At 40.4% G+C, this 18253-nt stretch overlaps 1 protein-coding gene and 1 pseudogene across 1 annotated transcript in view; both read left to right on the top strand.

Moving 5' to 3' along the window:
* ZNF318 (zinc finger protein 318) overlaps nt 1-17918 on the top strand; it is a 29414-nt gene extending 11496 nt beyond the window's left edge. Inside the window, exons 4-10 of the mRNA XM_037053455.1 lie at nt 241-1683; nt 3270-3369; nt 5654-5958; nt 11321-11524; nt 11980-12079; nt 13184-13302; nt 13568-17918. Coding sequence (XP_036909350.1) covers nt 241-1683; nt 3270-3369; nt 5654-5958; nt 11321-11524; nt 11980-12079; nt 13184-13302; nt 13568-16888 — 5592 coding nt within the window. The 3' untranslated portion in view covers nt 16889-17918. The remainder of the gene's footprint in view (nt 1-240; nt 1684-3269; nt 3370-5653; nt 5959-11320; nt 11525-11979; nt 12080-13183; nt 13303-13567) is intronic.
* LOC118991879 (myosin regulatory light polypeptide 9-like) lies at nt 7984-8791 on the top strand (annotated as a pseudogene).
* Nucleotides 17919-18253: the final 335 nt, after the last annotated feature.

Raw genomic sequence — 18253 nt, 5'->3', positions numbered from 1 at the left:
GTGAGGATTCAATCCTGTCTGCCTTATTTTTTATTTCTCTTGGCAAACACAACAGAACCATCTGGAAGATGGGGGCCCAAATCTTGAACCTGCCTGACTAAGGATGCTATGTCTTCCCTTTATCCATACTTATCTTCCCCCTATTAATTCAAGAATAACAAAGAATCTAAATATTTATCTCAATTGCTAGTTTTCTGAGTTTCTGCATAGAGGCCAAATTGGTTGTGTTTGTCTTTGCAGCTTGAGAGTTTTTCCAGCAATACCAGCTCCAGCCAGGATCCCCCTCTCTACTCTGGACACCCATCTCTCCCACTAAGTGGTGCTATTGCTGCTTTTGCTTCAGAGATTGAAAACAAGGGGACTATGGTAGACACTAACCTGAAGGAACCTCAGGGCAACCTCCACCAATGGGGTCCCCTCCCTGGGATGCCCAAAGACAACAGTCCTCTCAGAGAGAAGTTTGGAAGTTTTCTGTGCCACAAGGAGAAACTGGATATGAAGGCTGAGGGACCTGAGCGGCACACAGACTTCTTGCTGCCCCATGAGAGAGCTACCCAGGATGGCAGTGGTTTTTCCCGCATTCTCAGCATGTTGGCAGATTCTACCAGTACACAGGAAAAAAGACGACGTAGCTTCCCTGACATTGAAGATGAGGAGAAATTTCTCTATGGAGATGAAGAGGAGGATTTAAAGGCAGAATCTCCACCAAAGCCCCTCAGGAGCTCTGAGAGTGAAGTTCTGCGGCAGAAGGCAAGCTCCCTGTCTTCTTCTGCTCCAACTGTAAAGCTAGAATCAAGAGAAGAAACCAATCCAGAATATGCCAAGATTCATGACTTGCTCAAGACCATAGGCCTGGATATTGGGGTAACAGAGATTAGTAAACTGGCTGCACGTACCCAGGAACGACTTCATGGCAAGAAGCCATCACGTTCCTCGACTGACCGCCGTTCCTCAGTTGACCGGCACTTTTCAGCAGACCGCTGTTCCTCAGTTGACCGCCATTTCTCAGCTGATCTGTGTTCCTCAGACCCTCACAAATTGGAGAGCAGGGAGGCACACCATAGCAGTACTCACTCCCCAGAGGTGTCCCATCCACATCCAGTCTCCCCTGTGGATCCTTACCTACTCACAAAAAACAGCCCCCCATTCCTAAAATCTGACCATCCAGTGGGTCATATTGCAGGACCAGAGGTGGTTGGCCCTGGGTTTCAGTCATCTGTTGCTGTCAGATGCCTATTGCCATCAGCCCCATCTGCCCCAATTAGACTTTCACACCCTGCTTCTTTATCTCAGTTTCATGTGCCAAGGGCCTCTCAGTTTGCTGCAGCTCGGATACCTTCAAACTACCAGGGATCTGCCATTCCTCCTGGTTCTTTTGATGCCTATAGGCACTACATGGCATATGCAGCCTCAAGATGGCCCATGTACCCCACCTCTCAACCGTCAAAGCACCCTCTGCCTGAACCACACAGGGTAATGCCAGTTACCAAGCAAGCTACTCGTACCCGTCCCAATCTCCGTGTGATCCCCACTGTGACTCCTGCTGAGCCCAAGCAGGAGGAGTCAGTGCTAAGCTCAATTCCTACTGCCCAAGTGCCTATCCAGGTGTCCATCCCATCACTCATAAGATATAATCCGGAAAAGATCTCTGATGAGAAGAATCGTGCTTCCCAGAAGCAGAAGGTAAATATTAGCTTTGGGGATCCTGTGCCTTGAGTCTTTTAACATAAATTTGTATTTGTCTTTTAGAGGGAGCTGAAAAGTTTTAAGGCCCTTTACTTTAAGTTCTTTGGAGGCTGCTGTCGTCACCCAAAGTAATGTATGTGTCCCCCTCTGTTTTTCTCATCTTTTCGCATTAAGACTAAAGTCTGGCTGTGGGACCTACTGTGATTGCTAGACTTCTTTTTTCTTATTTAAGTTTATTTCTCTATTCAAATTATTTGCTTTAGAGCACTATGGATAGGAGCTGGGAGCATTGAAGTCTTCGATATGACCTCATCAGGGACTAAGGAACCAAAATTGGTTGTATAAAGGAAAATCAAAAAAATATTTCATCCCAGTAAGTTTTGGATCCTTTTCCTGTAGTGATTATGAGGGCTAATAGCTAATAACTAGTTGTTGCTTGGCAATTAAATATTAATTAAGAGCTAGTTATTAGCTATTTCTTATATTGGTTTATTTTAGAGTCCAGGAATAACATTTTAATGACTTTTTTAAAGTAGTTTTTGTACTGTTATTGTGTGAAGGCTATAGGAAGGGAGCAGAGGCTGTGTTAAAGATACAGTAATTTTAGATATTTTAGGGCAGCAGGTAAAAATTATGCAGTGACATGCAATACTAAATAGAAAAATTTTGAATGGAAAAATACATATTGTTAATTTTAAACCAACTTATTATAACTAGTAACTCACTTTGTTCAGGAACATAGAAATGTCAGGTATAAATTTGATTTGCTAATAAAATAAGACCTAAGGAGAAAAAAAGAAAAGGAAAAATTAGAGAGTCAGTCTCATTTTTTTTCCAGTTTAGGAGAAATTTAGTTTATTTTTGAGAAGACGAAAAGAAATCTGTCTATCATTTTGTTGAAATCTTTTGGAAAAGAAGGGTAGGTTCAAAAAGACAAAACCTGACTGAAGAGACACTAGAGACTGGGCTCTTTCCCTTTAAGAATCTAGCATTAAGTCAGGGCTGATAACAACACAGGTTTTTCACACTTGCCCATTAAAAACAAGTCATTTTTGTTTTTTCATTGGGTGCTAGTAATATAATTGAAAAATCAAGAGTTTTAGGTCACTTAAACCTGGATTTTAAACTCTTACTGTATGACCTTGAATATGTTCCTTAATCTTCTACAACCTCAAGTTTCTTACTATAAAACAAAGATAATGTCATGAGGGTTAAATAAGATAATATGTAATGCAGCTAACACTGCTTCACCCATAACACATACTCATTTTCTTCTTGATGGTTCCCTTTGGGCTTAGAACCACTTAACAGCTGCTGTCAGTAGCATTAAAATTAATAGTGCAGTGCTTCCCATGTCAAAATAACACTTTTGGGGGCATGTAGCTCTAGAGAGGATAATTCTATTCTGGAACTTGGATTAGAATGAAATATCACCTTCACTTATAAAGTCAGAGCCTCAGTGTATGTGCATTTAGATTCTTGTAATCAGGGATTATCTGGCATGAGGGCCTATGAATGAGTGCAGTAGGAAAGGGAGGATGTTGAAGGCTGAAGCACACTCTTAATCATTTTGTACTTTACAGGTTATTAAAGAGAGGGAAAAGCTAAAGAATGACCGGGAAGCTCGCCAGAAGAAGATGTACTATCTCAGGACTGAGTTGGAGCGACTTCATAAACAACAAGGTATCAGACAGTCCTTTGTATGACTGCCTTTTTGTAGTAACTTGAGTAAGTGACCCAAATGAAGAGCTTTAGGGACTCTCAGACAGGTCTAGTGACCTGAAGTCACACTTTAAAATTTTTTTGAGATAATTAGACTAATAGAAAAGTTGCAATCATAGTGTAAAGAATTCTCAGATATTCTCCATGATTATTAGCATTTTACTGCATTTGCTATATCTCTTGTTTCCTCTCTCAATCTGCGTATGCATGTAATTTTTCCTGACACCTTTAAAAGTCAGTCATAAATATGCTCCTTTACTCCTAAATACTTCAGTGTCTGTCTACTAACAACAAAAAAATCAACTTGCATAACCATAGTACATTTACCAAAATTAGAAAATTAACAGTAATGTACTAGTCTACTGATACTATTTATGTTTTACTAGTTGTCCAAATAATGTCTTACCACAAAAGAAAATGCAAGATTATGCATTGCATTCAGTTCTTTTAGTCTCCTTTAATCTGTAACAGTTTCTGAATATTTATATTTCATGACATTGACACTTTAGAAGAGAAGTGGCCCTGGCCAGGTGGCTCAGTTGTTTGGAACATCATCCCATATACCAAAAAGGTTGTTGGTTCAATCCCCGGTTGGGGCGTGTGTGAGAGGCAGGCAGTCAATGTTTCTCTCTTGCATTGATGTTTCTCTCCCTTCTTCTCTCTCTAAAAATCAATAAATACATTTTTTTAAAAGTCACATATTTTGTAGAATGTTCTTTAATTTTGGTTTGTCTGATGTTTCCTTATTCAATTCAGGTTATGAACTCTTGGCAGCAACATCACAGAAGTGATGCTGTGTTATCAAGTATTAATTTGTCCCATTATTGGTGATGTCAACTTTGATCATTTGGTTAAGGTGCTATCTGCCAGGTTTCTCCATTGTAAAGTTACTATTTTACCCTTTTTAATTAGTAAGTATCTTATGGGGGAGGTACTTTGAAACTATGTAAATATTCACTTGCTCCTCGAACTTACATCTACTAGTTTTAGCATTCATTGATGTTCTTGCCTGAATGAAGTGTTATTATGATCATTGGTAAATAGTGATTTTCTCATTTCATCATTCTATCTTTATTGGCTTTCTATTGTAAGGAAGAGCTTTCCACCCACCCCTGCGCCTCCATTTATTTATTCATTTATATCAGTGTGAACTCATGGATTCTTCATTCAGTAGATTATAATAAATGCTTCCATTATTTATTCTCTTTTTAAAAAAATATTTATTTATTTTTAGAGAGAGGGGAAGGGAAGGAGAAAGAGAGGGAGAGAAACATCGATGCGTGTTTGCCTCTTGAGCGCCTCCCACTGGGGACCCGACCAGGCCTGCAACCCAGGCATGTGTCCTGACTGGGAATCAAACTGGTGACCGTTTGGTTCACAGGCCAGCACTCAATCTACTGAGCCACACCAGCCATGACCCATTATGTCTTTTCATGCTTAAAACACCCTAGATTTGTCCAGTGGGACCCCTTTAAGTTGACTCTGGTATCCTTTTGATATGTCCCCATCAGTTTTTGAGGACTGACTGACTTTTTGGCCCAAAAAGATGTTCCATGATATCTCTTTTGATTCCTTCTCTTCATCTGTTCCTTTAAGAATGAACACATATCTCAAGGGAAGAATATAACAAGTTTTCCAAATACTACAGCTTGGTGATAGCATGGATAAACAGAGACTGGAAGAACATATCATTTCTTCTGTTTGGGTTTAGACTCTTTAGGGATCAGAATCTTAGTTTTTAATCCTGCATGTATTAATTCTTGAGAACCTGCCATTTGGATAGGAGATAACAGTAGGGGAGCTTGAGGCAAAACTTAAAACTCAAATGTAGGCAATGGAGAAGTGTCCTTAAATCAGATAAAATCAAATATGTGACTGATTTTTGCCCTCTGAATAATGCTTTGCTTTTCTGAAGAGGACAGCCACTGGATTCATAATTACATCTATAATTTTGGGGGGGAACACATGCATACAAACTTGTATATACTATTTTGGGGATTCATGGAGGCCCTGCATTAGCTAATAACCCCTACATGAAAGATAATGTAATCACTCATCCTTTACCTCCATGGACACTTCACCTAAACCAGCCCATGTGGATGGAGAGTTCCACTCGCTTTTAAAAAGTTTTATGAGAAAATGTTTTGTGACCAAAAGTCTTGAGAGGTTACTGCTCATGACAGAAAAATAATTTGTCTTAATTTAGTATCCTTGTGTTTCTTCCTGTTGACATTTAACTACTTAGGAGAAATGCTGCGCAAGAAACGAAGGGAGAAGGATGGCCACAAAGACCCACTCCTGGTGGAAGTGAGTCGGCTTCAGGATAACATTATGAAGGACATTGCAGAACTTCGACAAGAGGCAGAAGAGGCTGAAAAGAAGCAATCTGAACTGGACAAAGTGGCTCAGATCTTGGGAATTAACATTTTGGATAAATCCCAGAAGTCTTCAAGTGACAGTAAAGAGCATACAGAGAAGCCTGGGAAAGCAGAAAAATCTAAGAGCCCAGAAAAAGTATCATCATACTCAAGCTCCTCTTCAGACAGCAAGGTAAAAACTCAAGTTTTACATTTCTTTTTTTTTTTTTAAAGACTTTATTTATTTATTTATCTTTAGAGGGGAAGGAGAGAGGGAGAGAAACATCAATGTATGGTTGCCTTTTGTGCGTCCCCTGCTGGGAGTTGGCCTGCAGGGAACTGGACTACATCCCAGGCATGTGCCCTGACTGGGAATCGAACCGTGATCCTCTGGTTCGCAGGCCCGTGCTCAATCCACTGAGCTACACCAGCCAGGGCCTACATTTCTTTTTTTAAAAAATATTTTATTTATTTATCTTTAGAGGGGAAGGGAAGGAGAGAGGAAGAGAAACATCAATGTATGGTTGCTTCTTGTGTATCCCCTGCTGGGAACTGGCCTGCAACCCAGGAATGTGCCCTGACTGGGAATCGAACCACGATTGTCTGGTTCACAGGCCCGTGCTCAATCCACTGAGCTACACCAGCCAGGGCTAAGTTTTTCATTTCTATTATGTTTTTTATTTTCCTGGACTCCTAAAGAAGCTTCCTAACTAACCATTTTCTTAGCTTCCTTATCCAACCTGTTTTTACTCTTATTAGAGTTTTGTAAAGCATAGATCAAATCATGATAGTGACTAGAATCTTAGCAATTTCCTACTACTCATAAAGTGGAATCCCAAACCCTCAGTATTCAGGGCCCTCTATGTTCTTATTCTAACATTTACTCCTTAACCCACTCAAGTTTTGGCTTCTTAATTTTATTATAACTTATATATACACCATTTTATGGGTTCATGTTTAGAACAAGGTCATGTACATTTCAGTTCTCAAATCAGTATTTGATACAGAGAATCACTGGCTCTTAAAAATGTTCCTTCCCTTAGCTTCTATCACACTTCCTTCCATACAGTTATTCTGGCTGCTCTTGATTGGTCTCCTTTGCTGCCTATTCTCTAGTACCTAGTCTTTAACTATTTTAGTTCTCCAGGGCTCAGTCCTAGCTAAGTTTTCCAGAATTCTGCTTTCTTCATAGGTCATTTTATCCAGTTTTATGATGAAATACCATGCTGACACCTTCCAGTTTTATATTCTAGCTCAAATTATTTTTTTGAGTTCCAAACCTAAGTGTCCAAGAGTCTACTACTCATTTCTACTTCATTTTTCTCATAGACATCTCAAAGTCAATATATCCTAAACTTAATTAATGATTGTGCTCGACCTCCCTCTAACTTTTCCTTCCTCTGGTGTTACCCCTCTTAATGAATGACACTGTTATCCTATAATTTTCATGCCAACAACCTAAGAAACATTCTTAGTGCTTTCCTCTCCTTTACTGCTCCATATGAAATCAATTATAGATTCTACCACCTCTCCCTCTAAAATAAATCTCAATTCCATCTATATCTTACCATTTCCATTGCCATCCAAGTTCAATCCACCTTCAATTCTTGCTTGTACCACTACACTATTTCTTTCTTCACATATTGCCAGTGATCATGATACTTCTTGCCTACCTCTTCAGCCTCATTTCATGTATCTTTTTCCCTTCGCTCACTATAATTTTATTACTGGCCTTTTCATTCCTCAAATCTATCATTCCCTCTAACAACTTTGTATTTTCTCTTCCCTCTGGTTACCATGCAAACCACAGTTTTTCCTTATCTCTTCTAACTCATTCATTTTTTAGGTTGCAGCTTAAATTATTTCCCTGACTCCCTTCCTGGTTTCCCAGATTGGTAAAATTGACTGATATACACTGACAATACTTATAGTTGTTTGTCTTAGTATTTATGACAGTTATAATTATAAAATTGCATGTGTTCCCCAAATTAGATTTTAAGGTTCAAGGGACAGGGACTGTATCTCTCTCATTCTTCAATATAGTCCCCAATATGTAGTGCTTGATACATAGTAAATGAGCAGTGCTCAGTAAATATTAAACTATATCTTAGCCTCCTACACCTTAGAATGCTTGCTCTTTTCTAGATGTGCAATATGCTATTTTGTGTTTCTAATTTTGTATTAATAATCTTCTTATTAATAGTCTGGATTAGGATTTTAGCGACTTTGGGTATAAGAGGGTGTTGTTAGTGGCATCTAGGGCCGTGAGAAGGGACACCGAAGCGCTCAGATTCTCGCGATTGTGCAGGGATCTAACCACCACCATGTCGAACAAAAGGGCAAAGACCAAGACCACCAAGAAGCGCCCCCAGCACGCAACATCCAATGTGTTTGTCATGTTTGATCAATCACAGATTCAGGAGTTTAAAGAGGCCTTCAACATGATTGATCAGAACAGAGATAGTTTCATTGACAAGGAAGATTTACATGATATGCTTGCCTCACTTGGGAAAAATCCAACTGATGAGTATCTAGATGCCATGATGAACGAGGCCCCAGTCCCATAAATTTCACCATGTTCCTCACGATGTTTGGTGAGAAGTTAAATGGCACAGATCCAGAGGACGTCATCAGAAATGCTTTTGCTTGCTTTGATGAAGAAGCAACTGGCACCATTCAGGAAGACTACCTGAGAGAGCTGCTGACAACAATGGGAGATCGGTTTACAGACAAGGAAGTGGATGAGCTGTACAGAGAGGCACCTATTGACAAAAAGGGAAATTTCAATTACATTGAGTTCACACGCATCCTTAAACATGGAGCAAAAGACAAAGATGACTGAAAAGAACACCATATTCCAGCCAAATGTTCCTTGTTACCATTTTGGGTATTTCTGAGACTTTCTCTTAAAGCCTATAGTATGCCTTTTAGCTTTACAGCTCTAGCCTTTCTTGTGGTATTTATTCTCAGCCATTTGGGGCACATGCATCTCTGTAATCAGACTGGAAATGGGACTTTTTGTCATTTTCAGAATAGAAAAAAGGGTAATTTAACTTACTGGCTCCCCTTATAACTATAGTCTACACAGAGTCAATATATTTCTTCAGAGAAGGTTATTCACTCAATTTTTTCTGAACCATAATTAAACTTTTATGATAAAAAAAATAGTCTGGATTAATTTTTCTTCTTCACCCCATTCATCTACTAAGGCCCAACCTGAATACTACCTTCTCCATGAAGAATTTCTGAATTCTACCCAGATTTAATTATTCCTTCTTTAGCACTCTTTTTTGTTTGTTTTTTAAGATTTTATTTATTTACTTATGTTCAGATAGAGGGGGAGGAAGAGAGAAAGAAAGGGAGGGAAATGTCAATATGTGGTTGCCTCTCACACAACCCTTACTGGGGACCTGGCCCACAACCCAGGTATATGCCCGGACTGCAAATTGAACCAGCAGCCCTTTGATTCACAGCCAGCACTTAATCCACTGAGCCACACCAGCCAGGGCCTTTCTTTGGCACTCTTAATATATTACTTTGTTTCTTTATAAGATGTATTTTATTCTGTCATATTTAAAACATGATTTACAGCATGTCTGTTCTCATATCTGTCTCTTCTAGTAAATGAGAGCCTCTTGAGAATAAAAGAGTATAACTTATTTATCTTTGTATTTACCATGGCATCCAATATGTCTAGTATATAGTAGATGCTCAGTTGACGTTTGAGGGATAAAGAAGAAGGTATTTTGTATTCTCTATCAACCAAACTGCAATTATTCCATCTCTTTCTGGGAGAGTTCTCTTTCTCAAGCAGGTAAAACTATATTCTTTTATACCAGGGTTATTGAGTTAGGGCCTTAAATGCGAGAAGAACCTGAAAGTTCTGGCCCTTTGTAGTTGAGTTGTACATTGTTTGGGAATCCGTTTATGCACCAACACCATAGTAATCTGTCATCTTTATTTGAGTTGAGTATTCATGTTCTCTGAAGCTACAAGGGATATGTTGCAGTTCAGTTTTCATTTCAGCAGGAAGGAACATTGTGTCTGTAACCTTTCTTTTCTACCTAGTCTTGGTATTTTTTTTTCTCTCTTTGCCTCTCTTTAAAATGCGTATTTGATTTTTGGTTTCATCTTCATTTCATAAAAATAAATATTTTCATAAGTTCATTCACCTAGAGACAGCTGTTATTAATATCTTGGTATATATCACTCCAAATACTTAACAAATATTTCTTGATCTGTAAGAAAGTGCCAGTTACTATTTTAGATATGGGAAGTATAGCAGGAAACTATAGACAAGGTTCTTGTTCCTTATTCTCATCAAATAGGAGAAGATAGACAATAAAAAAAAACAAGTTTGAATTAGGTAATGACAGATCTCTAAAAAAAGAAAACAGGATAAAGAATATAGAGTAGTTAGAGAAGATCTTATGTATAAGGTAACATTTGATATTCTATGCCTATTCACATATCTTTATTGATTATTCAAATGTATTTTCTTACATACTTTTCATAGTATATAATGAACATCTTTCAGTGTCAATAAACAGACTTCTCTAATAACATCTTTAATGACCTTTTTTGTTGTGTGGATACCAAAATTTATTTAGTCAATCAACTCACCCATTGTTTGACATAATAATTTCCTTGGGATAAATGTCAAGGAATAAAATTGCTGGGTTAAAGAGTATGTAAAGAATTTTGAGATATATAATATGTATTTCTTGCCCTGGCTGGTGTGTCTTAGTGGATTGAGCATTGGCCTGTGAACCAAAGGGTCTCCAGTTTGATTTCCAAGTCAGGGCACATGCCAGGATTGTGGGCCAGGTCCCCAGTAGGGGGTGTGTGAGAGGCAACCACACATTGATGTTTCTCTCCCTCTCTTTCTCTCTCCCTTCCTCTCTAAAAATAAATAAAGTCTTAAAATACATATATAAAATATGTATTTCTAGATTATCTTCCAGAAAGATGGTGCCAGTTAATACTCATCAGCAGTGTTGAGTATTGTGCACTGCTGTTGGCTTTGTGCACATCAGCCCTGCTCTGCAGTGTTCCACCGGGATGCATCTGTGATAAGCAAGTTCACTGTCATCTAGTCTCTGCATTTGTGTAATCTGTCAATTACCTTTTCCTTTTGGTTTTTCTTCCCTTTGTAGTTGTCATTACGATTTTTAAATTTAACTATTGTATTATTTGCGTGGTAACACTCGCAACATCTACCAAAGGATATGCATTTCTCTATTTCCCCTTCCCAGAGGCAGGCAGCATTTCAATAATCTTGAGCATTCTTCTAGATATTTTAGGATATGTAAACAAATATAGTACTATTGTAATTTATTCTCCATGAGAAGAAAGCACTGTGGAATCTAATTAGTTCTGTTTGAGCCTTAGAGACAGGTATCTTCTGGGGTTTTCCCCAGTTTATGCAGTTTAGGGCCTGGAAATATGATCATATAGGCCTATTTCTATCATTGTGATAGGCTACTTGCTTTTTCTGAGAAGAACAATCTAGACTGCCTTGAAGTCCTCCTAAGTGCAGGTTTTTTCCCCTGTAGGACTCAAAGGTAAACAATGAGAATTTTCATACTAAGAGCCCCAAGCTTGCAGAGAGCCCCCCGCGAGCCGCTAAGCAATCTGAACAGCCCTCTGCTGCCTATGAGTATTATGATGCTGGCAATCACTGGTGCAAGGACTGCAACACCATCTGTGGGACCATGTTTGACTTCTTTACCCATATGCACAATAAGAAGCACACACAGGTAAGTACCCTGCCCTCTGTTATTTCTGTTCTCACCCTCCTTCCCCTCAAACTTCTATACCCCCATCTGCATTACAAAGCTGGCAAATGAAACATTCTCATATGGGCAGGAGCCCCAATATGAAGAGCCAAGAGATACCAGCAAAGGAGTCATCATCCCCAGGGCTCAGTCCAGGGGACCTGCCTGTAACTAAACACCATGACGAGTGTAAGTGAGGCTTCAGCCTCTTTTGATTCCTTGAGTACCTGATTATTTGTTTTATTTTATCCATTGCTGGTACTTGCTCTAACATGTGTTTACCTTTTCCACAGGTGATTTCCGTTTAAACAGTTGGCAGAGTGGGTGGGGGTGGGTACCTGGGGGCTTCTGGTCCCTTTGGTGTGTGGGGAAAAGAGAAAAGTGGGGCATTGAGCTTTTAGTGCTGTTGTGTGAGCACCTCTGCCTCTTGCAAATAGACACTGGATCCCTACAACAGACCTTGGGCTTCAAAGACCCAGAGTGAGGCCAAGCAAGATGCTGTAAAGCGCACTGACAAGATAACTGTTCCTGCAAAAGGTATGTTTCCTCCCTGCCTTTTTTATGGTTTCCTTATATTCTGTCAAGGAGGAGGTGTCCCTGAACTAACGTGCTAGGAAGGAGCATAGGGTGAGACATGAATACTTGTTTTGACAAAGCTATAAAAATGCCTTTTATGTGCAAAACTATGTACTCTAGGACTTAAAGAAATACAGAGCTGTATAAGACAAGAATGATTTCTACCCATATGGCCAAAAATCTAACAGATATTAAGGATATGTATACTACTTTAAAATATAATTTTCTTTGTCCCTGGCTTATGCACTAAAATTTTATTTATTTAAATTCTGGGTAAAAAAGAACAATAAGAAGTACAGTAATTTAACTGCCTTTTCCTTTAAGAAATATTTTTGAATAGTCATTATTAAGGGGGTAAACTGAGAAGTAGAAAGTTTGTCTTTAAACTTCTCAATTTCTTACCTTCATAAGCAGTCAGTGCTGCTACATCCTTTAGATCTGAAGAAGGTAGATGATTCCTGAGTTGTCAATAGCAACATGAGAGATCGTCATATAAATGGTACTATGCTAGCTATTTGGTGTTGTAGTTTTGTTTTGTGAAGTTTTTAAAAAGATTTTATTTATTTTTAGATGGGAAGAGAGGGAGAGAAATGTCAGTGTATGATTGCCTCCCACATGCTCCCTGCTAGGGACCTAGCCCTTAAGCCAGGCATGTGCCCTGACTGAGAATTGAACTGGTGACCCTTTGGTTCATAGGCCAGCGCTCAGTCCATTGAGCCACACCAGCCAGGGTGAGATTATAGATTTTATATCTCCTAAAATACTTAGTGCTAGATGAAGTTTGAGGAGACCTGGCAACAGAAATGAATCTAGCATAGGAAACTCCTGAATGTACTAGTTAGTGTTCCCAAGAGGTAGAAGACATGGAGGTCCTGAGTTCAAATTTTAAGTTGGGAAGACCATACCATTGGAATTCATCTAGATGCTACTTCTGATTGAAAAATGGGTAAGGTGTCCTGTGTACTATTAAACTTTTTATTACAAAGGGGAAGTGGGATTTCCTTTGATTGCTGTCATCCTGGGTGGAAATGACTTATTTTCTTGACCTTTTTCCACTTCTTCCAGGCTCTGAGTTTTTGATTCCCATCACTGGATATTACTGCCAACTCTGTGAAGAATTTTTGGGGGATCCAATTTCTGGAGAGCAACATGTGAAGGGTCACCAACATAATGAGAAGTATAAGGTTGGTCTTTGTAGTAGCCTGTGGAGTTTCTCACTTCTGCAGTAATCCTTTTGACTTTATCAAATGAGTTGAGAGCCAGAAAAAGTCATTAACACTTCAAATTCCATATTACTACTAGGAAGTTCTCCATCCTAGTGAGAGATGCTGACCTGATAGAACCATCTATATCCTTGAGAGAAATGACTTCTAGAGATTAGTGGGGTCAAGATTTTCTCTCTTATAGTATTTTGACCAGTTGTTGAGCCTTTACCCTTTCTCTTCCCAGAAATATGTGGTTGAAAACCCACTGTATGAGGAGCGGCGAAATCTGGACCGCCAGGCTGGCTTGGCTGTGGTCCTGGAGACAGAACGGCGACGTCAGAGTGAGCTAAAGCGCAAACTTACTGAGAGACCAAAGGAAGAGAAGAAAGAAAAAAAGGCAAAGATCATGAAAGAAGTAAAGGAAGATGAGAAGGTCTCTGAGGAATTAGAGGACCAACTCTCTGAGGATGGGAGCTCCCCTGAAAAGGCTGAAAACAAGAGGAAGGGTGGCATCAAACTCCAATTAAAAGAAGAAGTAAAGAAAGAGTCACCAGCATCTTCCTCGTTTGGGAAATTCAGCTGGAAGAAGCCAGAAAAAGAGGAGGAAAAAAGTTCAGTGGCCCAGAGTATTCACAAGGAAGAGATAGAAAGCAGTAAGGACAAAGAGGATGTCAAAACTGAAGCTGGGAAGGCAAAGCCCATAAAAATCAAGCTCTCTGGGAAAACTGTTGTTGCACACACTAGCCCCTGGATGCCTGTTGTAACAACTTCAACCCAGACTAAGATCCGACCCAACCTGCCTATCCCATCCACAGTGCTCCGCAAGTCAGGATCAGCCACAGTCAGCAAGCCAGCTCCTCTTAACACCTTTCTGTCCATCAAGTCCTCTGGAACCACTGCTAAGCCTCTGCCAGTTGTTAAAGAATCTTCATCTGATCTCCTCTTGCCACCTGACATAATTTCCAAAGCATTTGGGGGAGAAGAGGTGATTCTAAAAGGGTCTCCGGAGGAAAAAATGGTGCTGACTGAAAAGAATGAGCCATCCCATATACCTGAACAAATGCTCCTACCTCCTCCACCACCTCCTCCACCCCCGCCCCCACCTCCCCCAGTTATACCTCATCCAGCTGCAGCTGCCCCTTCTGCTCAAGCAAAGGCTATCTTGGCTCCAGTAAAATCAAATTCAACTGTATCTCACACTCTTAGCTCGTGCTTCCTGGGTCCTAACATTTTGAATCCAGTGGTGCCGGTAGCGATTATGGCCTCAGCACAGCCAACTGCCATTCCTTCTGATGAGACAGCTCCTGGGGTGAGTGAGAGTGACCGGGACCAGACCCTGTTCTCTGTGTTAGTGCGTCCACCACCTCCTCTCTCAAGTGTGTTCAGCGAACAAGCCAAAAAATTGGAAAAGCGAAATTCATGCTTAGCCACAGCCAATGCTAAGGACCTCTATGACATATTCTATAGCAGTGGCGGAAAGGGGACCCCTGAGACTAAACTGAGTGGTGGTCCATTGGCCAATGGGGAGAATAGCAACCTTTCTAGAGGTGAAAGTTCAGACTCGTTTTCCACTTCTACTGTGAACAGCAGTGCATCCCAAGAGGAGTTTCCTCCAGATAGAAGTTTGGTTTCTGCTCCTTCTGCTCCTTCAGTCGGAAACCCTAAAAAACCCATTGCAAAAACTCTGGCATCCCTAAGGAAATGGTCGGTTGTAGAACGTGTAGACTCAAAAAACAAAGGCAGCAGCTATGGCTTCCTTCAACCTCTGACAAGGTTGTGCCAAAGTAAGCCCTATGAAACTATTACGCCAAAGACAGATACTTTGGCTTTGTGGACTTCCAGCTCCTTCCAGAGTGACACTAATAGGGTTATATCTCCAGAAGGAAAAATTGAGCTTGACATTGGAGAGTCGGGACCACCAGGTGTAGGGTCAGCCCCTCAGTTGTCAGATATACACTGTAATACCATGGCATCTCAGAAGTTGGTAGAAACCCATTTCATGGAACCTGGTAATGGGGATGAGGAAAACCAAAAGCTCCACCAGTTTAACGATTATGGAGAAAGTGAGATAGAGACAAACACTGAACTAAAAGAAAAGGGAGCAAAGCTCTCTGAGAGGATGGTAGAAAAAGGAACAGGCATCAGTGTTGGGCCCAATAACGTGGAGGATTCTAATTTGAATCATAGGAACAGATTCATATGTGAAGGAAAAATAGAACAGCCCAAGTTGCGAATGACTGACAAAAAGACTGGACAATCTAAGAAACTGGTGACAGGAAGTGAAACCCAAAGTAAAGTTGTGATTGAAGTGAGTGCACAGACTCTCTCTTCCACAAAGGCAAAAACAGACTCATTTCCACCAGAAGCTATGTCTTTACTCCAGAATGCACAAGACACAGCTGTGAAAATTTCTGCCCCAGAATTATTTCTTCAGTCACCAGCCAGATCAGATACATGTTTAACAGATAGTGCACAGGAGCAAGGAGTTTCAACTGGTAGCAAGGAGTGCCTAGAAAATTCAGCTCCAGAGTCAGTTTCCAGGACCTCAAGGTACAGAGGCCTCAAGAGAGAAAAATCGAAAGACATTCAGGAGAAATTGCTCTGTGACCTGGGAGTTGGGAATGAAAAGCAGCCAGAAACTTGGGGGAGCCCAGAGAAACCAGGAGCAGAAGCCCTGGAGCTACGAGATGGCCATACAGAATTAACAGTGACAATAGGAGGCAAGACCTTAGAAGGCTTTGAAGTTACAGACTTGAAAGTTGAAGAGCTGGCTCCCCAAGGGAACCTGGGGGATATGGGTGTTGATTTCTGCAGTACTCCAGTAGATCCAGCACACAGATCCCCAAGTGTGCTGTCTCAGAAAGTGTGTGAAGAAAACTCTATGTCACCTGTAGGATGTAATCCCTCCAGTGTCACTGACTTTGAACCAATCCCATCCTTTTCTGAGTTTCCATTAGAATCTCCTAAAACCCAGGTGCTTAACTTCAGAGCCGAGGATGAGCAAAACTCATCCAATTCCGGAAGTGGAAGGATCACTCCTAACATTTTGAGAACTGGACTTCCTATAGAAAATGTTGACCTTGGCTTGGGGAGCCTAGAGGGAACGCGCCAGGCCCTTGACCTGTTATCAGGAGGAATGATGCCCGAGGAAGTAGAAGAAACTTCTCAATTAGAGAAACAAGATTCACTTGTGGAATCAGAAAAAATTAACCCTGCAGGCCTTGGGCCATCTCCTTGCCTTCCAGACCTCGTTGACTTTGTCACACGGACATCTGGAATTCAAAAAGAGAAGTTATGTTCTCATCTCTTTATGCCAGGTGATGCTCCTGAGTGTAGCTCTTTGGAGATGGGACCACTACAGCCAGAAATAGTGAACGCATCCATCACAGAGGTGCCAATTCCTCAAGTAAATGAGGGCAATGACAACACTTCAAATTTGGTAAAATCTTTGGCTCCAGAATCCCCTACAAGGGAGGAGGTAGTTCGAGGCAATACTGTCCCTCAGGAAATACCTACACAAGAAGTTGCCATCCAGGACCACCCAGAATCCAGTGTTCACAACTAAGAATACATATCCCAAGCTACTTGTAGATGAATCAAACTGGCTTCTAGAAATCAGGTGCCCAGATGATTCAGGAGTATTTGGCTATCTCATCTGGAACCTACACCATGAGATGCAGTCAGCATCTTACAGCAAATGTTCATGGAAGCTAAAGAATTTACCTCCTGATTTTTTGTCCTTTCTCCTTAAGATATTAGACAAATCAACCATAATTTCTATACATATCTGTAAAAAAAGTATTTTCTGTTATTTTTTTTTTTTGCCAATTTATTTTTCTCCTACTTTGTCATTAAAATCAAATGTCTATCTGGCTCACCACATAGTGTGCTTTGATTGTATTTTGCCTTTGACTGCCATTTCTGGAACATGGGGGAGGAGGAAGATAGAGTTGACTTCTCCAATTGCTGTGTTGTATCCCCACCTAATTTTCTGGGCAGCTTGATGGGTCTTTGGGAGAAACACCAGAAAGCCTGCAAAATGGAAAACCAATGAATGAAGGATTGTTCATCTCTTAGGTTTCCATTTGGATGGGCCTGCCTTAACATTGTTTGAAATGCAGTGTGAATGAGTAGCTCATTTGTTTACTGTTTACTTCTTTGTGGCATGTCAACCCCCATACTTTCCTTACTCTGTTGCCTTCGCTTGAAATGGTCCTGCTAACCCACAAACCTGTTTGGAAATCGCCTCAGTAAACGTGGAAGAAAATATAGCAGGCTCACTTTTGGAAGACAACAACTCGGTAAGGCTTATTCATGGCTCAGTGTCAGGAACAGATGTGTTTTTTGGGGTCACTTTTATTTTCGTAATGGCCTTTGTTCACTGTATTGTGATGTGGTTATTAAATTCCTAGCAGCCATTTCTGTTCTGAAGAGGTAGATGACCTGAAACTTGTTCTGGGATTGGATTTCTCCTCTGTTCCACAACCCATATGTATTCTTTCCTCTACCTCTCTCTTTCCCAAGTTATTTCCACCGTAGTGTGATATTTCGGGTTGTACATTTTTGTTCAAATTATTAAAGAATTTATGAGCTGGCTTGGACAAGTTTAACTTTATTTTTAATGTGTTACTTGGAATAAATGCATTAATCTCATGTTTCTGTATTTTTGTTTTGAAACCACACACATTTGACTTTCACAGGTAAACTAAAGCAATGAACCACCCCCTCACGGCTCTATTGTCTATGCCCCTCCAGTTTTGGGGGGTAGGGGCTACTTTCTTCATGTCAGATTGTTAGGTTATAGTCTGTGCCCCAGTGCTGCCTATAGTAAGTAGAGGACAGTGGTCTTGTTTTGGCATCTTTCTATTGTGAAGCTTTTTATGTACTCGTATGTTGACATTCCCTGTGCTCCTCTAGAAACTGAGTTCCC

The sequence above is a fragment of the Sturnira hondurensis genome, unplaced genomic scaffold, assembly GCF_014824575.4.
Source record: "Sturnira hondurensis isolate 20B ecotype Veracruz unplaced genomic scaffold, ASM1482457v3 Scaffold0000880, whole genome shotgun sequence".
Taxonomy (NCBI): domain Eukaryota; kingdom Metazoa; phylum Chordata; class Mammalia; order Chiroptera; family Phyllostomidae; genus Sturnira; species Sturnira hondurensis.
The sequence above is the reverse complement of the archived record's forward strand: the minus strand, read 5'-3'. Positions and strand labels throughout refer to the sequence as shown.